General features: G+C 39.7%; 2 protein-coding genes across 2 annotated transcripts in view; both read left to right on the top strand.

The window, feature by feature from the left end:
• kmt2a (lysine (K)-specific methyltransferase 2A) overlaps nt 1-16,304 on the top strand; it is a 30,543-nt gene extending 14,239 nt beyond the window's left edge. Inside the window, exons 10-35 of the mRNA XM_043258585.1 lie at nt 48-194; nt 931-1,026; nt 1,106-1,226; nt 1,312-1,425; nt 1,827-2,011; nt 2,096-2,269; nt 2,439-2,549; nt 2,647-2,720; nt 3,575-3,780; nt 3,934-4,034; nt 4,136-4,273; nt 4,429-4,587; nt 4,676-4,793; nt 4,901-4,979; nt 5,061-5,218; nt 5,305-5,457; nt 5,549-10,010; nt 10,088-10,156; nt 10,242-10,321; nt 10,409-10,576; nt 10,706-10,780; nt 10,896-11,070; nt 11,190-11,297; nt 11,394-11,477; nt 11,580-11,709; nt 11,799-16,304. Of these exons, the coding sequence (XP_043114520.1) occupies nt 48-194; nt 931-1,026; nt 1,106-1,226; nt 1,312-1,425; nt 1,827-2,011; nt 2,096-2,269; nt 2,439-2,549; nt 2,647-2,720; nt 3,575-3,780; nt 3,934-4,034; nt 4,136-4,273; nt 4,429-4,587; nt 4,676-4,793; nt 4,901-4,979; nt 5,061-5,218; nt 5,305-5,457; nt 5,549-10,010; nt 10,088-10,156; nt 10,242-10,321; nt 10,409-10,576; nt 10,706-10,780; nt 10,896-11,070; nt 11,190-11,297; nt 11,394-11,477; nt 11,580-11,709; nt 11,799-12,074 (7,761 nt within the window). The 3' untranslated portion in view covers nt 12,075-16,304. The remainder of the gene's footprint in view (nt 1-47; nt 195-930; nt 1,027-1,105; nt 1,227-1,311; nt 1,426-1,826; nt 2,012-2,095; nt 2,270-2,438; nt 2,550-2,646; nt 2,721-3,574; nt 3,781-3,933; nt 4,035-4,135; nt 4,274-4,428; nt 4,588-4,675; nt 4,794-4,900; nt 4,980-5,060; nt 5,219-5,304; nt 5,458-5,548; nt 10,011-10,087; nt 10,157-10,241; nt 10,322-10,408; nt 10,577-10,705; nt 10,781-10,895; nt 11,071-11,189; nt 11,298-11,393; nt 11,478-11,579; nt 11,710-11,798) is intronic.
• Nucleotides 16,305-17,975: 1,671 nt separating this feature from the next.
• On the top strand, nt 17,976-22,020 carry c1qtnf5 (C1q and TNF related 5). The gene is made up of 3 exons (XM_043258183.1): nt 17,976-18,123; nt 20,194-20,427; nt 21,140-22,020. Exons 2-3 carry the CDS (start codon nt 20,202-20,204, stop codon nt 21,658-21,660), a joined length of 747 nt encoding a protein of 248 aa, XP_043114118.1. The 5' UTR covers nt 17,976-18,123; nt 20,194-20,201; the 3' UTR covers nt 21,661-22,020.
• The last annotated feature ends 2,730 nt before the right edge of the window (nt 22,021-24,750 follow it).

The raw sequence follows: 24,750 nt of genomic DNA, 5'->3' as shown, positions 1-24,750 counted from the left end.
GATACACAAAAATGATGGGATTTGTTCTTATGGCTTGTCGTCTTCAGTTTGTTTTCTGCCAGGTTTGCTGTGAACCCTTCCACCTTTTCTGCTTGGGGGAAACAGAACGCCCCCATGAGGAACAGTGGGAGAACTGGTGTTGTCGTCGATGCCGCTTTTGCCACGTCTGTGGCCGGCAGTATCAGAAAACCAAAGTAAGACTTTCTACTCAGTTGCATTTGTGTCACAAGACAGATCAGAGATGCTTCATATTCACAAATTGTATGCAGACATGCATTACAAAAAATCATCGGAAGAAAAACTATGCAAGTAACTCAATGGCAGGTATTTTTCATGTTCTAAGGGTTTCTCCTAAAGAATTAAAGACAAATGAGGACACTTTGATTTAGTATTTCAGAGTCTCCGATCATAGGAATAGTGAAGTGCTTCCAACAATAACAGAACAGAGTGTTGGAACAGAGGAAGGAAAGTTTTGAAACCTTCAAATTTAAAGGGGTCCAGTATTATGAGACAGATTCATGTATTTATTCCTAAAAGGCTTATTTATTTCACACAATACTAAGTCATATGACCGTCAGATCTAAAAGGATGGGAAGCATTCTGATGTTATGGTTAAAGATAAATGGAAAAGTTTAATATTCAAAGCATGAGTCAGTTTGGATCACAAATGATGAATGTCCTCATTTGGTATGTGCTAGTGAAAAATGCCTCCTTTATGAAAGGCAAATACTTGTCAGCTCTCTGGAATTATCATTTCCTTTTGGTACACTTAATAACTGACTAAGCAACTTCCCAGTATGGGCTTATTTCTTTTTAAAAGCCATAGCCCACCCCCAAAACCTTCAGAAATGACAAGCGCTCAATACCCAGATAGAATCAAAATTAAAAATTGTGCTTTTTTTTTTTTTTTCCCCTCCCCCCTCAATCTAGCAACTACTGGAGTGTGACAAGTGCCGAAATAGCTATCACCCTGAGTGCCTGGGACCCAACCACCCTACCAGACCCACCAAGAAGAAAAGAGTCTGGGTACACTCTCAATCTTAGATGTCTGTAACATCTGTGGTATTTTTGCTGCATTCTCCCATGATTATTTTTCCTTCTGCAGATTTGCACCAAGTGTGTGCGCTGTAAGAGCTGTGGAGCCACCAAACCAGGGAAGGCCTGGGATGCTCAGTGGTCACATGATTTCTCTTTGTGTCATGACTGTGCCAAACTCTTAGCTAAAGGTCAGTGCAATTCATTTTGGATGTTTATTTTATGCCTTTAAACTGTGTAATTCATGTTTTGTTTTGTTTTTTCCCTCCTTCCCAGGCAACGTCTGCCCACTCTGTAGTAAGTGCTATGATGACGATGACTGTGATAGCAAAAGGATGAAGTGTAGAAAGTGTGATCGCTGGGTCCATGCCAAATGTGAAAGTTTAACAGGTGAGTTATCAGTTTTTTTCCCCATGTCTGTTATCTGTCATGTGACATTACAGGGCACCATGAGATCAAACTAAAAATACATCTGAGAGAATAACTAATATTTGGTTGGTTTAAATGTATAGAAGCTTTGCTTAAATTTATTCAAAGCACAATATTAGCATGAATTTTAAAGACTGGAACAATGGCTTCTCAACATTTAGTCCTGTTTTTACTGTACAAATTTTACCTGATCAAATAAATGCAGTCTTGAGACTTTTAAACATTTAAAGTCTTACCAAGCATAGACTTTGGTATGGTAGTCTTTAGTTAAGATGTGAAGAAAGCATTATACAGTGTGCATGTTTCTTTAATGCTACAATGCAAATATAATCTTTGCTTTTTGTATTCTTTTTTTTCTTTAGATGATATGTATGAGCTCTTGTCCAACCTGCCTGAGACTGTGGCCTACACCTGCGCAAACTGCACTGAGCCCCATTCTGCTGAGTGGCGCACTGTCTTAGAGAAAGAAATTCAGAAGTCCATGCGGCAAGTTCTCACTGCTCTGCTCAACTCTCGCACATCCACTCACCTGCTTCGCTACAGACAGGTGAGTAGCCGTCTGCAGTCCTAGAAGTTCCACAGTGGCTTTATTTTCACTACATAACCTATTGATCAATCTTCTTTTTCTCAGGCGGTTACGAAGCCACCTGAGCTGAACCCAGAGACAGAAGAAAGCCTTCCTTCACGCCGTTCCCCAGAGGGCCCTGACCCCCCTGTGCTAACGGAGGTCTCTCCACCAAATGATTCACCGCTCGATTTGGAGTCTGTGGAGAAGAAAATGGATTCTGGACGCTATAAGTCTATGGTAAGAGTTTTTGAGAATCTCCTTTTAATGAGTTTAAACAAAAAAAAACTGCTTCTATTCTTCTTTGAAAGAATCTCTGCTGCCTTTTTGAGCCTCTAATGCAGCAGGGGTCAGATGCCGGTCACATGGATGTGAGAGCCAGGTGTCATTTTCTGCTTCTCTCTTTCAGCTGGAATTCAGCGATGACATTGTGAAAATCATCCAGACAGCCTTCAATTCAGATGGAGGTCAGCTAGAGAGCAGGAAGGCCAACAGCATGCTCAAGTCCTTTTTTATTCGGGTGAGAAAATGCTCGTGGACACACAATTCTTACAATAGAATGTCTAGCAGTCCTACATCATTACTGAAAATTGCACTGTCACTGTTATTTGTTACAGCAAATGGAGCGGACTTTTCCATGGTACAAGGTGAAGGAGTCCAAATTCTGGGAGACGCGCAAAGTCTCTCCTAAGTGAGTCTTTTCCATGTCTGTCAAATGATTTAAGTTGTTTATATTTCAATACTTTTATCTGAAACAATTTTCAGAACTAAATTTAAGTAGCTATGTATAGTTTGATAGTGAATGATGATGCCAGTTAAACTAGTATATGAGCATCGAGAGCAAACTTAACACTGAGTGTCTGTCTATTCTTTGCTCTCCTAGAGCAGAAATATCACCTTTCCATAGGGAATGCAGCCTGTATGGTCTAGTTCCATTGTTTGAGGTCGACAGGCAGTGTCACATTTCACATGGTTGCTTTGACAAGTCGTGTGGTTGGCTTGTTTGTATACTTCATTTGTTACCATGAATTATTAACAGCAGTGAAGCAAGTTTTTCTGTGTGTGCATGCACGCCTGACATTGTATACTGTCTTTTTAACCTCCTACAACCAGGCCTCCACATATGTGGACATTGTATTTTAGTGAATTTCTGTGAGACTCAACATGCCACAATTTTTTAAAGTCTGGATGTCCTGTAAAGAGGGCATTCAGGGCTTTTCAGAGATACCAAATGATTCAATGTTTCACCATAATCACTCCCTCACCTTGATCTTCAAAAATGTCTGAAATTAATTTACTGACATAAATCAGCATTGCAGAAAAAATGTTTTATATTCATGTATTAGGTATATTATGTCAAAATATGACTTTCTGTTGGTACACAAGTTGGTAAAGACATTTTACTAAATGTTACAAAAGAGAATAAAAACATAGTTCTTTTTATAAATGCTGTAGCATTTTTTTTTGTTTGTTTTGTTTTATAATTTTTTTTTTATGTTAATATATAACAGAGGTGGCTAACAAGGCAGTGTTATATCTTTGCAGTAGTGGACTGCTCCCAAATGCAGTTTTGCCCCCTTCTTTGGATCACAACTACGCCCAGTGGCAGGAGAGGCAAGAGATAGCCAGGGCTGAGAAGCCTGTGCTAATGAAAAAGATCATCCCGGCTCCCCATCCTAAAGCACCTGGAGAACCTGACTCCCCGACTGCCCCTACACCACCACCACCTCCTCCACCCATACTTATTCGTGGTGAGAAAGTCAATTTTAAAGCAATAGAAATCCCATCATGGTACTCGCATATTACATTTGTGTTAAATAATTATGTCATCTAAACTGAAAAAGATTTAGAAGAGAAAGTTAAAGTGCATGTAAATTACATAGGAATATTTGTTTTATGTTCAGACCACAGCCCTGAAGACAGTCCTGACATTCCTCCTCCACCTGGTGTAGATGACAACAGACAATGTGCACTTTGTCTGAATTATGGTGATAAGAACAAAAATGTGAGTAATCAAAAAAAAGAATGCATTAGCATGTACTGATGTGAATTTATATTTCAGTCATGTTCATTTTGTAAGGCATTGTCTGGTAACTTGTATTCTAGGATTGTGGGAGACTGCTTTATATTGGCCAGAATGAGTGGACCCATGTGAACTGTGCACTTTGGTCAGCCGAGGTGTTTGAAGATGTTGATGGTGCACTCAAAAATGTCCACATGGCAGTCAGGAGAGGCAAACAGCTGGTATGTCATCTAAGTCGTGTGCTGTATTTGTTCATTAAATTACAGTGCCAGAATATGCATTTGTATAATTTATTTTTATTAACAAAAAAAGGAACTTTAAGCAACAAATCTTTCCCCCATCTGAAAATAGACTGCATTATGCTTTGTTTTCTCAGCATTGTGAAAATTGTCACAAACCTGGAGCCACGGTGAGTTGTTGTCTGACCTCCTGTACCAACAACTACCATTTCATGTGTGCACGTCAGCAGCAGTGTGCCTTTTTAGAGGACAAGAAGGTTTACTGTCAGCATCACAGAGATCTCATAAAGGGCGAGGTAATGAACAGTACATGCAAGCAACTAATGCACTAATGATTTGTTATAAAGTTTTGGATTTATTGTAAATAATTTACCTTTTTTAAAGGTGGTGCCAGATTCAGGCTTTGAAGTTACTCGAAGGATCCTTGTGGACTTTGAAGGAATAAGTCTGAGAAGAAAGTTTGTTAATGGGCTTGAACCAGATAACATCCACATGATGATAGGTCTGTATGTCTTTGCGAGGTGTTTGCAGTTCATGTGAAATAAAGTACAGTACATCAAAATTAAATGACACTTTTTTTTTTCTTCTTCTTCTTTTTTTTTTGTACAGGGTCTATGACCATCGACTGTCTTGGTATGCTAACTGAACTGTCAGATTGTGAAAGGAAGCTGTTTCCTGTGGGATACCAGTAAGTCTTAAATCATAGTGTTGTATTTCAATAAACATAGCAAGATGTGAAATGGAATAACCACTTGATGTATTTACACAGATGCTCAAGGGTCTACTGGAGCACTCTAGATGCCCGCAAGCGCTGTGTCTATAAATGTAGAATTTTAGTGTGCCGCCCCTCTGTGACTGAAACTATCAATAACACAGCAGCTCAAGAAGAAAACCACACAATTGCTCATAGTCCTTCATCTGTTTCAGGTAAATAAATTTTACATTTGTTTTTGTCTTTGGCATTCCAAAGTTTTATTGGAAGTTTAAGAATGATCCGTTATTAAACATTTCAGCTGAGGTGGATGCTGCGTTGATTGAACCTGCAGATTCTACAAAACCATCAAATGTGCCTTCCACACCAAAACCAAGAGTTTATTTTAGGAACAGACACCCAAGCTACCCTCCATGTCAACGGTCTCCCTTGACCAGGCCACTTCCCTCCCCAGGTAAAGTTGTATATGTTTAAATTTATATTTTATTTTGAGTATATTTGAAAAATTTTATTAACATTATACAATGTGTTTATTTCCCCATTAGATGGTTTTAGTAGTTCAGCTCATGAAATTGTGACTGTGGGCGACCCACTGCTGAGGTCCACTCTACAAAGCATTGGATCTCGTCGACACAGCACTTCTTCCATCTCTGCTCAACAACCAAGGCAAAAGGTTTCCTCTCCTCAACAGGGAAGCACAATATCCATTCAGACAGGCAATTCATCTGCCCCATCCCTGTCCTTAACCACAAAGGAAACTTTAACCAGGGACGCAGACAAAGGAAGAGCACCATCTGGAGAGAGATCTCACAATCGAGAGGCAAATTCAGTGAACGCTGGGGCACAGCGTCGACTCAGTTTTGGTTTCACTGAAAGAATAGAAGCGACCAAAAAGCAGGCAGATGGTGAGAGTTTGAAGTCTTCGCAACCAGTTAGCATAAGTCAGGTGTCACCACCTCTTGGAACTGCAGTATTAACAGGACATCAGAGAGGAATTGGCAGTTTAAAAACCGAGAAAGGGAAGCAAGCCACAAAAGATACTGACCTGCCAGCTGGAGCCACTTTTATGTCCAGTCATCCACTTGCCACGCTTCCTAAGGACAAAGCTAATCCAGTCAAGGAAGGAAATGCGACATCAGTGCCTGTATCAAAAGACACAGGAAAGAGTGGGTCTCCACAACCGGTTTATAGCAAAAGTAGGAAGTCTCACGACTTCGCATCTGGTCCAGCTGCAGCAGCAGCAATGAAGCCTCTCTGGTCATCTGGTGCCAAGGTGGGAGAGGAGGACATAAAGCGTGGCTTCCAGGCAAGTGCTGCTGTCACTGCTAGTCATGGAACCTCTAGCACCAAAGAAAAACACTCCAAAGTCAAAATGAATGTGAGCAGGGATGTTTCAAAAGAACGAAAAGAGACTGCTCAAAACCAAAACCTGGTTCTTAACAGCAACTCTAAAAGCAGTAATGTCAAAACACAAGGTCAGGGTCCACCTCCTCACAACAGTAGCAATAAAGCCACAGCACTCTGCAGCAACACAGGGTCTAGCACAGTGGAAGTTAATAAATTTGATCAGAATGAAATGGAGAAACCATTAAAGTCCAAAGAGAGATTTAGCTTTGAGAAAAAGCATAGTTCAGCCATTGATTCTATTCGGCCGAAAGCAGGGTCTGAAAGAAGTGTTAGACCACCACAGGTACACCCTAAATCAAGCAAGGAAGTTACTCCAGTAGTGAAAAAACATGAGAGGCTGCCTCTAATGTCTCAGAAAATGGATCCTAATGGAACTAAAGCTGTCAGCATGCCCCCTAACACAAACACATACAGTTCTGTCACCCCTAGCGGTCAGGGCCCCCAAAGAAGGTCCTCTCGAGCAATGGTTTTCTCCCCATCTGCAAGTTCTGAAAGTTCAGAATCAGACAGCCACATTCACCCAGATGATTCTGAGGAGCACCTCATGGACCACCAATCTGCCGAAGATGGTGAGGACCATAATTTAGAGGATGAAGGCAGCGTTGATAAGCACCATGAGGATGATAGTGATGGTTCAGCCGGTTCAGCAAAGCGCAGATACCCAAGGCGGAGTGCACGTGCTAGATCAAACATGTTCTTTGGTCTAACTCCATTCTATGGTGTGCGGTCATATGGGGAGGAAGACATACCCTTCCGCAGAACTGGTGAAATCTCCATGAAAAAGCGCACTGGGAGCAGCAAGCGTTCAGCTGAAGGGCAGGTTGATGGCGCAGATGATATGAGCACATCATCTTCAGCAGACAGTGGAGAGGATGAAGATGGAGGAATTGGTTCAAACAAAGACACGTATTATTACAACTTTACACGCACCATAATAAATCCAAATTCTGGTCTTCCACCTATTGCGGGTATTGATCAGTGTTTGGGAAGAGGGTCACAGATCCACAGGTTCTTGAGGGACCAGGCAAAGGAGCAGGATGATGACAGTGATGAAGTGTCAACAGCAACCAAGAATTTGGAGCTGCAACAAATTGGCCAGCTGGATGGCGTGGATGACGGCTCTGAGAGTGATGTTAGTATAAGCACCAGCAGCACAACCACTGCTACTACTTCATCAACACACAAAAGTTCAACAAAAAGAAAAGGTAGAGAAAGCAGGACAGAGAAAATAAGCATTGACTCAGGGAAGGAGACAGAAAATACACCAAGTGGAAACAGTCGTAAAAATCAGAAGGATAACTGTCTTCCATTAGGGAGTGTGAAAACGCAAGGACAAGACCCCCTTGAAACTCAGCTGTCGCTCACCACAGATCTTCTCAAGTCTGACTCTGATAACAACAACAGTGATGACTGTGGTAACATCCTACCCTCTGATATTATGGAGTTTGTCCTAAATACCCCTTCAATGCAGGCTCTAGGACAGCAGACTGAAGCTCCTTCTGCTGAACCATTCTCTTTGGATGAGAGTTATGGGGTGGATGTTAACCAAAGAAAGGACATGCTTTTTGAAGATTTCACTCAGCCACTGGCCAGTGCTGAACCTGGTGAGAGTGGAGTGAACACCACCATTGCTGTTGAAGAGTCGTATGGTCTTCCCCTAGAGCTGCCATCTGACCTCTCTGTTCTGACAACTCGAAGTCCCACTGTAAACAATCAAAATCATGGCTCACTGATCTCTGAAACCTCTGACCGCACCATGTTAGCTCTTTCCACAGAAGAATCAGGAGTTGAGAAAAGTGGGAAGAAACCAAGATCAGGGTCCACAGTATCCAGCAAAAGCCCACAGGACAGATGTGCAGATTCCCAGGTTACAGAAGGTCACATGACTCCAGAACACTTTATTCCTGCACGCATTGATGGTGACCATATCACGAGTCCTGGAGTAGCACCAGTGGGAGAGACGGGGAACCAAGATCTGACAAGGAATAGCAGCACGCCAGGTCTTCCCAGCTCACCCACTTTACCTCTCCAGAGTCAGAAGTTCATCCCTGCTGCCACTGTTAGCTCAGGCCCTGCTCCAATTGCAAGCGCTGCTGTTCAAGCTACCGCTTCTCAGTTGAAGCCTGGGCCAGAGAAATTGATAGTCCTAAATCAGCATCTGCAGCCACTTTATGTGTTACAAACCCTTCCCAATGGTGTAACCCAGAAGATCCAGATTGCACCATCTGTTAGTGCAACAAGTGTCATGAACACTAGTGCCCCTGTCTTGACAGGCCTCAGTGGTAGCATATCCACCTCTCAGTCCATTTTTCCTGCAGGCGGCAAAGGTTTAGTGCCTGTATCACATCATCCACAAATCCATGCGTTTACAGGCACCACTCAGACAGGTTTCCAGCCAGTCATTCCTAGCACCACATCAGGCCTTCTCATAGGTGTCACCTCACATGATCCTCAGATTGGTGTTACAGAGGCAGGAAATAGGCATGATCATGCCTCTGGTGTTGCAATGGTATCTAGTCCTTCATCCATCACTCCAGCTCCAACTATGCTCCCTTCGGGACATGGCAAGAAACGCCTCATATCTCGTCTTCAGAGCAATAAGAGCAAAAAACAGGCTCGTCCAAAGACCCAACCCACACTTGCTCCTTCTGATGTTGGGCCCAATATGACCCTTATAAAATTGTCACCTTCACAAATTGCTGCAGGAATTCCTGCTCAGACAGGCCTGATGGAATTGGGCACTATAACTACAACGCCTCATCGAAAGATTCCTAATATTATAAAAAGGCCAAAGCAAGGGGTGATGTACTTGGAGCCTTCTCTTCTTCCACAGCCCATGCCCATTTCAACCACAACACAGCCTGGCATGTTGGGACATGATTCCTCGACTCACCTGCTCCCATGCACTGTGTCTGGGCTCAACCCAAGTCAGTCCGTTTTGAATGTGGTGTCGGTGCCTCCTTCTGCACCTGGAAACTTTTTGGGAGCGGGCTCTGTATCGCTGAGCGCCCCAGGCCTCATAAGTTCAACTGAGATCACAGGGTCTATAAGTAACCTTCTTATCAAAACCAACCCTCACAACCTGGGCCTTTCAGAGCAACAGATGGTTCTACATTCAGGAACCCCTATGATGTCTCATCTTAATCCTGCCCAGACATCTATTGCCAGTAGCATCTGTGTGTTTCCCCCAAACCAAAGCATAAGCATGTCTGTCAACCAGCAGGTGGAGAAAGAAGGCAGCGTTCATCTTCAGCACCCAGTTAGTCGAGTCCTGGCAGATAAAACCCTTGACCCAAATGTCAATTCAGCTGGTCAATTAGCTCTTGCCCCTAATCCCATCTCTCAAGACTTAAACAAAAGTCATGTTGTTGGTGTCCTCACTCAGAGTTCACGAACTTCTCCCATTTCTCGACCACCACATCAGCAACAGTCCTCAAAGTTACCTGTTGGAGCAGCATCCACAGCCGTTGGGAAGGGAAAGCAAAAGGCCAAAAGACCTCGACCAAGCGCAGAAAAGAGCAGTGGAAAGAAACACAAAGGAATCCATTCAGACACACCAACTGTTGACGCATCTGCAATTCAGTTGTCATATTTACCAGGGTAAGAGCCTGACATTTATAAAGCTTTTTTTTTTTTAAATAAAAATGTTTAAGCATACTAAAAAAAATGTATTGTAGGGACCGGGAACTTTCATCACCTGAGCCAATGGATACAGGGCAGTCAAATGAAACTGGTTCAAAATCAAGGTGAAAAATTATAAAGATCTATCACAATATTTTCAATTTACTTGGTTGCATATGACCTATAAAAACCTTTTTTTCCCCTTTACAGAGACTCTGCCACTAAGACAGCGGATTCTTCTCTTAAACGTAAAACCATGGACACTTATGATGAGAAGCCAAAGACTGCAGGTGGGTTAAATGCTAGGCCTGACTGTCCATCTCTATTGAATGTTGCATTGTTAATGTAAATTTTTTTTGGTCACTTTTGTTTTGCAGGATTGCCTAGTAAGGGTGATGGGAAAGGATCTAATGCATTTTCAGTGGAAATGCCTGATCAGAGGGACAGTGGCAGAGACTCCTCTTTGGACTGCAAGCCCAAGAAAGGGCTCATATTTGAAATCTGCAGTGATGACGGATTTCAGATTCGCTGTGAAAGTATTGAGGGTAAGTGAGATCTAGATAATAAAGTATAATGCAGAGTTGCAGACCTACTAAGGAGTATGATGTTCTTTTGTTTGGTAATTACAGTCAGTCTTCTGTGAAATTAATTTCCTGTTTCCCGTTTCTTTTCAGAGGCCTGGAAGTCCCTGACAGATAAAGTGCAAGAAGCCCGGTCCAATGCTAGACTCAAGGCACTTTCATTTGATGGTATATACATATTAGAGTGTTTATTTTAATCCTTGCACATATTTGTTTTATGAGTTTAGCGAGCACATCTTGTATTTCACATCATCTTTCATTTCACATCATCTTTCTCTTTCAGGAGTAAATGGGTTGAAGATGCTGGGTGTGGTTCACGATGCTGTAGTGTTTCTACTTGAGCAGCTATATGGAGCCAGGCATTGCCGAAACTACAGATTCCGCTTCCACAAACCTGAGGAGTCAAAAGATCCTCCTGTCAACCCTCATGGATCTGCTCGTGCTGAGGTGTACCACAGGTGTGTGTCGTGGCCAGACTGGTCGGTGTTCAATTTAGCAATACCTGAAAATGTCCTCCTAGAATAGAAAATGCAAAGTTATAATTGCGACCACTCTAATTGACTTGATTACATTTTAGGCGATCAGTTTTGGACATGTTTAATTTCCTAGCCTCCAAACATCGCCAGCCTCCTATATATAACCCCCGGGAGGAAGATGAGGAGGAGATGCTGCAGAAGTCTCCTCGGTGAGTAACCTTATTTATCCTGTTCTGACCTTTTTCATATATGTGGATTAAAACTTCACAACACCAGTTGTTTATTGTTTTGTTTTTTTTTCACAGACGGGCCACCAGCATGGACTTACCACTGCCTATGAGGTTCAGGCACCTAAAGAAAGCATCCAGGGAAGCTGTGGGAGTCTACAGGTATAAACACTTTCTATTCAAATCAAAAATGGTTATATTGAGAAATGAAAAGCATGCATCTTTGTTGCATACCATCATTTGCATCCTGTATATCGCTTACAGATCAGCCATACACGGCAGAGGTCTGTTCTGCAGGAAAAACATTGACGCCGGAGAGATGGTGATTGAGTATTCTGGCAATGTCATTCGCTCTGTCCTCACTGACAAGCGGGAGAAATACTATGACAGCAAGGTAGAAATCTAATGCTTAGTATAACAGTGCAATTAATTGAAAATACCAACAACACTATTCCTCATTTGTCTTTTTTTGCTTTTGCTTAGGGCATTGGCTGCTACATGTTTCGCATCGATGACTATGAGGTGGTGGATGCCACTATGCATGGCAATGCAGCTCGATTTATTAACCACTCATGTGAGCCCAACTGCTACTCCCGCGTGGTCAGTGTTGACGGTCAGAAGCACATTGTCATTTTCGCCACACGCAGAATCTATAAAGGCGAGGAGCTCACGTATGATTACAAGTTCCCCATTGAAGAACCAGGCAATAAGCTGCCTTGCAACTGCGGGGCAAAGAAGTGTCGCAAGTTCCTCAACTGAAAGCAAACTCACAAGCTAATACTATCTGTGAATGCTATCAAGAGTGTATTCTTGCCAGGGAAGAGACATCTTAAATGTGTGTTTTGTTTTTTTTTTTACTGAAGCAGGCTCAGGTTATCAGAAGGCTAATGGTATTGTGCCTCTTAAGTTGTTTGGTTTTTAGAAAAGACAATTGAGCGGAGTCGCAAATGGAGAAGATTGCCCTTGTGTCCCCTTTATTAATGCCCAATTTAAGAGATTAGTGCCCCTCATTCTTAACTTCTGTATGTGATCTTTTATTTAACTTTTTTTTTTTGTTTTTTTTTGTTTTTGTTTTTAAAGGATAATGTGAAAAGTTTTAAATTTGTAATAAGTCGAGTCTGGCCTGCCCTTATTTACTGAGTGTGACAAATTACTAAAAAATTGCCACATCGTTCCATTCTACACCAAAGTGCAATTTCGGAAGGGAAAGATTTAATGTTTTTAGATTTGACGATACGTAATCCTTTTTTTAGCCTGACATGTTTAGACATCTCTCCCTTTTTGAATGTACATCGAAGCCTTCAGAGCATCCATGGTCGTCCTTGCCAAGCTGGGCCTGATTCTCTGTATGGAGGACACTGTAAATATCTCATAGGAGAGATGATGAGGGGAAACACTAGGGGGAGCAGTGGTCCCAGGAATAGGTTGTTTGAAGAAAAAATGGTAAAAGTGTTTTGTTTTTTTTGTCAATGGTAGACAGAAATGTGTTATGAAGAGTAGGCAACGAAAAGTTTGAGATGTGTGGCTGGCAGGTTGAGATCCTGGTGGACTGACCAATGGACCAGAGCCATTTCTGAGGTCTGGGGGGGGGTAACATGCTTTTATTTAGTGTCCATTTTTATAGTAATTCAGAGAGAAAGTAGCTTAATTGCATGTTACAAAATCTCACAGGATTTCGAGTCCAAATGCTATTACCAGTTTATTTATTGTCTCACTTTTAGGGTTTTTTTACTCCCTAGGCCTGTATTTGTGTATAAAATATTACATTTTTGAGGCAATTTAAAACTATTTTTGTTGTCTCATGTCACTGACAGAAATATCATTTGTTGAATAATGTAAATAATATGTATATTTTTCTATACAAATGACTAAAAAAAGCACTCATTGGTGAATAGCACTTAACAATGGTATTTATATTTTTAATACATTGTATTTATTTTATCAACATTTTTGTAGGAAAGAATAGATATAAAACACTAATGCTTTCAGACATTTTTATAGCACTGTCAAGTGTTTTTTTTTTTTTTTTTAGGTTTTGTAGCCCAAATGTTTCTTTCTATTCCAAAGACTGAAGCAGTTACCGTTTCCGTTGGTGTGGTCCACCAGAGGCTCTCATTGTCGAACCAGGTCATGCATGGACATTTCAAATATCATTTCAAAGAGGGTGTGTAGGTTTAGTGAGCTTTTTTTAAAAGTGTTGATCGGATTGATGCGACTCTCGTTTTTTAGTGCCAGCCTTAAAATCACATGCAAGAACAGCCCACCTTCCCTTAAAAGTCCCTCTTTGCGTTTTCTAAACTTGGAGTAAAAGATTCATGAAATCCTTCTCTAGCATTCTAGCAACTGACAAGTCCCAAAGTTTATTCCATATATTTTGTTATATCAAAATATTTTCTTAGAGATTGGTGTAATGCAAGGAATCGCCACAGAGGCTATCCCGTGTAAAACTACTTGTAAAGCACTATAAATATATATGGAGGAGGAGAGGGTGGAGGGCTCTTGTTTCCTCACGGTCTTGTGCACTGAAGATCAGTCTTCTTCCCAGTCTTCTTCAACACATGTTGCCTTGGCACTGCATGGACGCTCCAGCCAGCCATTCAGTCAATGCACATTATTTGCTCGTATCATCTCTTGGTTTTCTTGTAAATGTCTACACTCCCCACACCTGTTTCCATCTGGGCCCTTTTCAGAGCTCAAGTTTTTGACCCCCTGTTTGAACAAGGCTAAGACAGATGTGGCTTTATTATTTTTGTGGATGTTCTGTGGATTGTTCTTCCATGGTTCTTCCGTCTTTCAGATCAGAAGTTTGGTGCCTTCTCTGTAAATTTCTCTGGCTGTTGTTTTCGTTTTTGGATGTTAGGCGTTAGAACTTGTTCTGACGGTCAGCTGAGGAGCTCCAGACTATATGGAGAAACGTTCAAAGCTGTTTTAACTAGGGCACAAACAGATTCCACTTGAAATTTGACTCTGGTTTTATTTTATGATTTGTAAAGGGATGCTGTAGCACGAGAATGGCTCGGGATCTGTACATACCTCTAGACGAAGCTGCTTTGTGCAACCGTGGCTTCCTTAGCGAGCCACTTTCAAGGCCAGTTCCTCTGTATCTCATTGCCTCGTCAGTTTAACTCTAAAATAATTGTTCTCTTTGTTTTTTGTTTTCCATGGCCACTGCAGACCCCCTCCAGCTCTCACTGTACCTAGGCTGCAATAATTTTGACTTTTCCCAGCATTTCACTTTTGACTATGGCACTGAAGATCAGAGTTCTGTACGTTTCCTCACATTAAACATTTGTTGGCTGCTGCCTCATTTGTATACGTGTTTATACTGATCAGATTTTGCGGTTTAGCCATCCTTTTCAGGGATTCTTGGGGGGTCTCGCCCAACTTTCCTCTCGCCCCGGCACCCCTGTGGAACAGGACGTGCTGAACTCTGCAGCTAGGCCGTTGTTGAATGTATTTTAGAGGTTTTTCTTTTTATTATTATTATTATTATTATTATTATTAATTTTCTTTTTTCCAACATGAAAGGCTGGGAAGATACAGGACAGCTTTTTATTGCATAAAATAGGAGGATTATACAGCAGGGTTCTACAGAAACTATTGCTCAGTCTAACGAAATAAGATTTTTATTTTATTAATATATTTTTTTTGTAATGCAGTTACTAATCCTAAGGGCTTTGTAATAGACTCCTGCACAGACATCAATACAATGTCAGATGCTCCATAAACTGGTGTAACAGCGCTCGGTCAGTGTTTCAGAAGCAGACATGGTCTGTCGTTTTCCTGGACTTTACTCTTCCACACCACCCAAGTGGTACCACACCTTCTCCTGTAATTATAATCAACAGTATATATGTATACACAATATACATGGATATATTTAAACGAAACGTGTATGAATAGTAACTTGTACTTCAATATCTACACAATATACGGAATGGACAGACAAACTTAGTTACAGTAGCAAACAGCAGCTTCATAATGGTTAATTGCAATGTTCAGTGTATAATCTATAATGGTTTTGTGTTACAGATAAACTTTAGAGTAACTAATGTGCATCATTTTTAATATCAAGATCAAGTACCAGTTTTCCTGTGCCTGTGTATGCTCTCTCAATGGAGCATTGCAGTTGTTTTTTTGTTTTTTTTTCTTTTCATTTTGTTTTAACCTTCTTTTTTTTTCTTTTTTTTTTATTCTGAAAGGAGCGGTATTTATATAATGAAACGAGTTCATGTAAAATGTGGTTGTAAACTTTTTGAGCATTGATAATTTGTTTGCTTTTGATGGTGTAGTCGGCTTTATTTTACTCTGTACATTTTTAACAGTTTGTGGACATCAGGAAAAAATGTCCTTGCCTAAACCCAGCCATGTCACCTATACCTCTCTCTCCTATTGGATCTTAAGTTGTACTTTTTCTTATGTGATGTTCTGTAATGAGTAATGGTAACCATTCTATTTATTTATTTCTGCAAACATCTCTAGATGTACACTGAGGTAAAGCTCCTTCTGAGAGCAGGTGACTACGCTCCCTGTTTTTGAAATTTTAACGTGGTTCACTTTGTACAGAAATAAGTTGCGGACCATCGGAGGTACTTTAGGGAGTCGGAGATCTTGAGAGGGAGAGATTTTTAACTCCTTACTCTTGGAGGACGCAAGTTTTCCTTTGTTTTACCAACACTTCCTTTCCCCCTGTAGCTTCGAGAGATCATGTTGATGTTAATACTGACAATTTTGAGGTTTTTATTTCTTTTTCTTTTTTTCTTTTTTTTTCTCCAAGTTGCCCCATCAGTGTTTTACCATTTTACAGAAAAATGAAGGAAAATCTGTTCATCTAAAATATTCAACCACAAACTACTTAAGGATGAATGTATGAGGAAAAAAATTGTACATAACAACTGTAAAAAGGAAAATTTCTAATCATGTTTATTTTCTATGCACTTTTTTATTTAAGTGATAGTTTAAATAATAAACATGTCTTGTTTACTCAAACTTGGTATCTTGTTGTTCTTAGCGTGAATCTGGCTTTGGACCTCAAGTTCAGTTTGCTCTCACCATAGTTGATTGACAAGTCGTACCTTAGACCCGTACATTAATTTGTTCACACGGATCATTTGCGATCCAGCTTTATCTACAGAAGTAGTGAGTATGTTTTTTTTTTTTTTTTTTTTTTTTTCCCTCCTTCTCTCAATAGTGTGCTAGTTAGCCAGTTTCGTTTACAATCTACGTGTCACTCCATGGATGAGAGGGGTGGGGTCAGCAGGGCTCATTAGCAATTAAAGAAACATAAGTCTTGAACGGCTTGATGAAAACGGCAGATTTTTACATTATCATTGAGAAATGTTATGGGCACTTCATTAAGACCCTAAAGAATCATATCAACTTGTGGAAAATGGCCGTCTAATGACCCCTTTAATGAACTTTTCTCAACTATAAGAACCTTTCGTGCAGTAAAAAAGTTATGAATGAATGAATTGGTGTTCAGGAGTTTGACCAAACCAGTCATGTTAACCAACAAGAAGGAACTAAAGATTCTTCTCACACAACAAAGAATCGACAACACCACGAAAAGTAATGTGCTGTTTCTGGTTTTGTGTAGCACCTACAGCTCTGCATAAACACATAAAGGTCACTTTGCTGGAAAGAGTTTATTTTCAACGGTTTATTCCTTATTTCAGTCTGCTTTAAACTGTTTGTGTAACAAATTTAGCCAACCGTTTATAATATAATACAGGCCTTGGAAAATAAATCGACAGTTAACCGCTTGCCTTAATTTTACATGCAAAAAGGTATATATTTTTTAAAAGGTACAAAAACAAAAAAGTCCTTAGCTTTAATAGTGACAGTAAAAAGTATTCATAATGCAAGACATAAACTAATCTAGCATTACAATGTAAAAATACTTTTTATTGAAAACATTCACACCAAGAGATCAAGAAAGGGGTATTTAGTTTCAACCGGCTGTTTATAATTTGAAATACCTGGACTCATAAAGCCCTACAGACAACAAGAAGCCACTAGCAGTTTCCCTGAAGTAGTTTATGAGCCATTAGATTTAAAATGCTGAATAAGTGTTCTAGGCAGGCCTGGATACCCCTAATGAGGAAGCTTTGTCCTCTAAATAACTAGAACCATGTGTCTGTGAACTGCCACCACATCAGCACATCCCACCATCTTTCATTCATGCCTGCAGATTTTCACTGCTCCTTTAAACTCAAAAATAACCACATCATTTACCAAATGCAATGGGGACTTTTTTTTCTCTTGATGTGGCGACGATGAATCCAGAAGATTTGTTTACATAAACGGTCGGGTCACATGATCATCGACACTGTTTAAAAAGTATGCTTTGTAATTTAAAAGCAAGAATAGTTCAGTCTCTTACTTGACCGCAGGGCTGTAATCCCCGAATGGTTTATTTCTCTCAAATTCGCATGCTACAATGAACTGGCATCTTTCCTTTGTAAACCCCACTCTAATTAAATACACGCGGGTCTTGCCAGACTGTTCACTGGCGCCCAAGACCCCTTCTCTAGGGCTCTACTGTATCAGATAATGTTTACGCTGGTAAAGTTGGACAAGCTACAAACACTTAGTCGCCGTCCTTTGGATGATCCCTCTTTCTCCCTCCCCATCTCCCACCCTCCCTATTTCTAATTGGCTTCCAATAGCTTCCCATTTCCTCTGAAGACTAGGAGTGCTCATTTTTTCCCAGACGCCTTGGACTGCAAAGAAAAGAGGAGTTTCACTGCTCGTTTCTCTTTTGTCTGCTAAATCCTGTCAATCCAGTGGAGTTTCAAAAACGTAAATGGTGAGTTAATTTTTTTTTCCATTGCTAAAATGTGTTTATCCATGAGGGGTCTGACTGCTTTCAGTATTATGGAAACGTTTCATTTGTTTTATAAGCAAATTCTTAACATTTTTGTGTAGACGGTCTGCCATTTAGACAGTGTCTTTAACTCTTTTATTCCACTTTGACCACCAGTAATGTTCTTTACTGTTAAATAACTCTTGCCGAGTCTCTAAAAATGGAACCATTATCAAGTCTCTTACATAACTTTTGTTGTTGTCAAGATTGTTTATCGTTACTGCTCCCTCCGAATCTCAGTTCGGTCATTTACTTCGAGTAAAGATACTGTTTACTGCAAATCACATTTCTGAAGGCAAATATTCAAAAACCTTCTTATAATACCCAATACCATTTGTGCATACTTTTAACGTACTGGTATGCACCATTTAGGGGTAAATTAGGTACAAAGTATATACCTTTTGTACCTTTTTTTCTGAGTGTACTAATTTACCCATTTATAATGCATTGGAGTTTTAAGATAAGCACTGAAGGGGAAAGCTGATCCTTCCCAAAGTCTAATTTTTAGTATAATATAAATGATTCTGTGAACCCCAATCTTAACACTTGTTGCAATAATAAATATTATGGCAGCCTTGCACACAATAACACAGTGCTTCGATAATAAACAACGTGAAGCATACGAGTGAGTAATGTGCTTTGTTTGGAAATCAGACTTGTGTTACACTGGAATGACGGTATTTGTTCTGCGCTCTTTGGCAGTCATTCCTCTTATGTCCTAACATGGCTCACAGTTTGAGCTGCTCTCAGCATTTAGAACCAAAATACATAAACAAGGTCCTGAGAGATAACTGGCCAGATGTCCTTAAACAGATGTGTCTATTAAACTGAAGATGCCAGTGGTTTAACTGATTCTGCAGAATTGTTTTGAAAAATTCTTGGTGGTCTGGTTGTATTTCTCAAGGTGAATCATCAGCCGTTTCTCTTTAACTTATAAGAAACAGCTGTTTGACAGACAGCAGACTTGAGAACCTGCTGATTTACAGCAAGGCATAAAATCTTGGAAATGCTTCGTTCCAGGCAGGATTACGAGAGCTGACAAGCCCAGGAATACATCCTTTTGTAGAGATTGTGTGTGTTTGAGGATTATTGACTGCCTTCAACACCTCATCAATAACAGATGGCAGACACTAAAATGTATTATAGTAATTAGCATTTTCATTATTCTCCAACTTACTATAAACATTTAGTTTTTTAACCCCTCAAACTGCAGATGATATCCATCATACTGAGCTTTTTTAGGAAATGTTAATTACTGTATAAATCTACAGAGAGTGCATATTAGTACAACAATATTTAAGCAATAATATCCCTCAACAATCTCATATAGGAAAGTATTGCTCCCAGCATGCACACCAGTATGAATAACTTATGAACAGTTCTTATGATGATTATTTAACAATTATTTTTATTTATTGGTTGCACAATTAGTGAAGTTTGCAATTAGTGAAGAATTTACTTCATATTAACTGATAAAATAGGGATAGTTCACCCAAAAATAAATCTGTCATCATTTACTCAACCTCATGCAATTTCAAACTTTCTTTTATAAAAATTTATCAGGCTCTGAAATAAATAAAATCACCGTAACAGTCATCCATATTACTTTTTTCATATTCCAATATTCCACACATTCCAATATTTTTCCATATTCCAAGTCATTTTGGTACTTTTATGGTGCTTCTGTATTCTTTGAAAGCTTTTTAAAGGCTTGACTGGGCTGCAGACTATAAGACATGCATTTCTAGCAATATTTCTATATCTTCTTCATCTGCATTTACACTTACACCACAGAGCTTGTGCTTTAGTAATTACTATGTACTGTCAAATTTCCCTTGGCCTACTCACCCTATTGACTGAGAGGTGAGATCATACAAGTTGTGCTTTGCTGCTTTTCACATTATGCTTAGACTTTATACCATATTTCATTTTCAGTCTCAGTAAAGCTGAAATCATCTTGAAACAAGATACCAGCTTATAAGACTTGTTTTTCACTTCCATTTTTCTCCACAGACTGAGCAATGACATCTCTGCAGACATGGCCTCTTTCATTGCTGCTTGTTATTGCAGTACAATGTTCTAACTCGCTCGAAGACAACAAGATCCCCAGTCTGTGCACAGGAAGCCCAGGCATCCCAGGATCCGCTGGGTTGCATGGCAGCCCCGGTCAGCCCGGCAGGGATGGACGAGACGGTCGTGACGCTCAACCTGGAGAGAAAGGGGATAGAGGAGACAGAGGAGAACCAGGTACAAAAATAACATCCTCAACGTTTTTCTCACATTCTTCTACCATCGAGTTCTGCAGGGATTGCAGGTTTGGGAAATTAACATCACCCTGGTTCCCTCTGTGTTATTTGTATTATTGCTGAAAATTAGCTCCAATGAAAGATTGAAGTCCCCAACAACAGGCTGACATGCATGCAAGGTCAAAAAACACTTTCATTGTTTTATAATATTAGATTTCATCATGCCATCATGCTCCCAAGCAGCACCTAGTGGTAAAGAATGAATATGCATTTTCATTCGGACCAACAAGTGGACTGGCAATATGCTGAAATTTCATGTTGATGTCAACATGAAACGGCTTGGGATTCAGAGTCGGCTCTTTCTTTTGAGAGACAATAACTTTAAACAGGGTGCACTTTCAGGATGTTTTCATTCACTTAGAGCTGTATTTTGTGTCAAAATCCATAATAGAGGCACTTTAATGCCTAAATTCCATTGCTGTAAAGAAACTGCATCATGTTAGCAAGACTTCAACATCACCACCATTAAGCTTACAACAACAACCGCAAAAATTAATCTTATTTCAGGCCTTCAACCAAAAACCCAATAAAAAAACTTACTGACTTACTGAAGTGGAAGTATTAAAGTGCTTGTTTCAGGTTTTTGTCTACAAAAATGCCTCTACCGAATGTCAATATAGTGAAACATGAAAATCCCATGATGCTTATCGCAGGTCAGCCGGGCTTGAGAGGCCTAACGGGAGACCGAGGAGATCCAGGAGAAAAGGGAGAGAGAGGAAGCCCGGGCGAGTGTGCAGTGGCCCCCAAATCAGCTTTTAGCGCCAAACTGTCTGAATCCCGCACAAGCCCATTGGCTGTAGGAGATGCGGTGCGTTTTGACAAAATCATTCTGAACGAGCAGGGAGATTACAATCATGAGACAGGACGATTCACATGCAGAGTGCCGGGCGTCTACTACTTCGCTGTTCATGCCACAGTGTACCGCTCCAGCTTGCAGTTTGACCTTATGAAGAACGGACACACCGTGGCCTCTTACTTTCAGATCTTCGGGAACTGGTCCAAACCAGCTTCGCTGTCTGGAGGAACACTAGTGCACCTGATTCCAGGAGATCAGGTGTGGGTGCAGATGGCCCTCGGAGAGTACACTGGCTTTTACTCCAGCTCCAAGACAGACAGCACTTTCACTGGTTTCCTAGTGTACTCAGACTGGAAAAACTCTGCTGTCTTTGCATAGATTTAAAGCACACTGCAAATAACTTTCTCATGCAGGTTTCATGAATTAGAAAAACACTTTCATGGGTAAGACAAAGGCTTTTGATTGGCCTTCATTTGCAATAATTTCATTAGAATCAGATATGCATTGCACAAATGATTACGTTCTAAGCACATGTAGTCACACAGAATAAAGTTACTGGAGTATTTCCACGCAAGTAATTCAAGTTTGAAAGTTATTAATGAAATATATTACTTTTTTTGGAAATATGGAATAAAAAACTGAAAATACTGAAAAAGAACACCTTCTGCTGTTATTACAGAAATGTTTATTCTGGTGTCAGTCTATTTTGTGAAAAAGCACAATAAATACTTTCCAACACGTCTCTGGAATATGACTATAATAAAATACGACTCTCATAATTACCTAATTTGTCAGTAAATGTCGCAAGGAAAAGACATTTTCTACTGCTGGGAAACTGTGAGCTGTAGTTTCAGATTTCATGGTGCATTTAAAGCAATATTTCATCTTCAACAGCAAATGCTGTAATTATTTATTCACAGATATTCCAAACCTGAATAAAGTCTTGTCACACCAAGAACTTCAGATACCTCATTTGTACGTCGCTTTGGATAAAAGCGTCTGCTAAATGACTAAATGTAAATGTAAGTGAACACAATGTATTTATTCTAAACGTGCAGCATTTCTTTAAAGTTGTGTGGATTCTGATTTACTGACTTTTTTTAATCATTCATCAGCTGAAAAAAAAAACTAAACACATTTGCTTATCTTTAAAATGTAGATATTACATAGAGATTTCTGAAAAATCATCTCATTTCATTATAATTGCAATTCATGTGGACCATTACACTGTAGTCTTCTTTCAAGAACAAATGATTCAGACTAGATTTATATACTGGAAATCGGTGTGAGGGCAAACATTTTCCACTCGAGGATTCATTATGGTCACATGGATTCACTTTGTTGACCAACAGAAAGATGTTTATTTTTGAAGTGACATTAAATGAAGTAAGCGCTAATTACTTTGGTATTGACGAAACAGACCCTTGTCTTTTTCTCTCATTCTTTCTATCCTTTCTCCTGCTTTTCAGCACATTATTGTTTTAAGACAAGTAGTTCCAATTTTCCCCAGGCTGCTGGCAGAGACGTCCACAAAATGTTTTCGCAGTAACACTGAGAAAAATGAGAGGTACATTTGTATCCTCCCTTTGTGCAGTTCATTTCCATGAGGTCATGGCCTTCCCCCTTCACAGCTGTTAGGAGAGCACTTCAACCAGACAGAAACAAGCTCAGAAGGGCGTCTGAATCCAACTCCAGAAAAACTCCCAAATATTTTTATGATACCGTTCACGACACTATTTATTGGTCTTAATGGCAGGGCTTGTGTGAGATAGTTTAACAGGCATATAAAACATCGAAACTCTGTCTAAAGGTCCAGATCATGCTACATACATCAATTCTAAGAGCCGTCTGAATTGTGGATCAGATTTATTTGCAAAAACGTGTTTTAAGGACCATTTTTTTATGTATTTTTACAATACTGCAAAGTGGCATAAATGACGTGATGCCAGTGTACCGTTTTAAATCACACAAATAATTTGTGTGTGTGTGTGTGTGTGTGTGTGTGTGTGTGTGTGTGTATATATATATATATATATATATATATATATATATATATATATATATATATATATATATATATATATATGTGTGTGTGTGTGTGTGTGTGTGTCCTGAAACCTAAACATTCAAAATAAAGTAAATTATTTTTGGAACGTTGTAATGATTTGTAGCTTTAATGCTTTTATTACGAAACAAATTACGTTTACTTTTTTATTAATATCAGCAGAGGGCGTCCTTTCATTATCCTCGGAGCCTGTCCTAGACTATTTTCCCAGTTAATAGTTTTGGTTATGTATTCAGTTTAATAACAGCAGGGGGCATTCTGTCAACATCATAACCACAATAATGAATGAAAATACATACAGAAGCAAGAATAAGCATAAAGTTAAAATCACTCACCCAAGAAAGAACTGGCTAAAATTAGGTGGGTTATTGTCATTACTGTCATAAGTATGTACGTCGAACAGGACTTGCTTCCACAAGAGCATCATTTTTATTTTCACAAGTTACTTTCCATTTATTTAGCTATTGGCCAATCTTTGTGGAATTTCATGTCTAATGGAAGTCCCCTGCGCAGTGGATGTTTTTGTGTGGGTGTGAGCGACTGGTGCTTTTCCCCGTTCTCATCCTCGGAGACAGGAACATTCATATTGACCCAGAGGCTGTACTTCCTATTTGTAAGATAAAGTCGTATTGGTTCATTTGGCCTGGGGCCAGACACACTTACATATACACTGTGAATGGAACGACCCTCTGAACTGAGCTGAATCTATTCTAGCTGTGCTATACTTAGAAGACGACATGAGTATCAGAATCCCAAGTGCTTGTTTTTCAGGAAGTTTATAGGAATGTTGAGGGTACAGTATCATGTTTTTGCTCTTTCGAAATGCTAGAACAGTATTGAATTTTAAGATGAACTGTCTATGTGTGATATTAATCGTAAAGCTACTCAGAAATGTCATTGCTTACCTGACATGGCGTCGTTCCAAACTAATAAAAGTTTCGTTAATCTTTATTAGAAACATTTAAATATTTTGAATGAAGTCTTTAATACTATATAGATTATAGACTTTCTGTCCTTCCATTCAAAGTACAGGAACTTTTGGGTGAACTGTCCTTTTAAGAGAAAGATGCCATGCCACATTTTCTTCATGTTTATCTGCTTGTCATGAATAATTGAACGGCTGATGTTCTCCTAAAGTGGTAATTTATTTGAGGGTTAGTCAGATCATAGACCTTTATAAATAAGGGAGCAAAGGTTAACTTTTAGCCAGACTCAAATTGGTAAAACAATCTACAAATGAGAAACATGTTTTAAGAATTTCCCACGTTTTATTTCAAGGAACAAAATAAACAAGGAAATCTACTTACATCTCTGTTTAAAAAAATAGCACCCTTTGCTCTGTTAAATTCATTATGGTGCTTCACTTCCTAAGCGTTAGGTTATTTTTAAAAGCATTGTTCTCA

This window comes from Puntigrus tetrazona, chromosome 15 (assembly GCF_018831695.1).
Source record: "Puntigrus tetrazona isolate hp1 chromosome 15, ASM1883169v1, whole genome shotgun sequence".
Lineage (NCBI taxonomy): Eukaryota > Metazoa > Chordata > Actinopteri > Cypriniformes > Cyprinidae > Puntigrus > Puntigrus tetrazona.
This window is presented reverse-complemented; position numbering and strand designations above follow the sequence as displayed.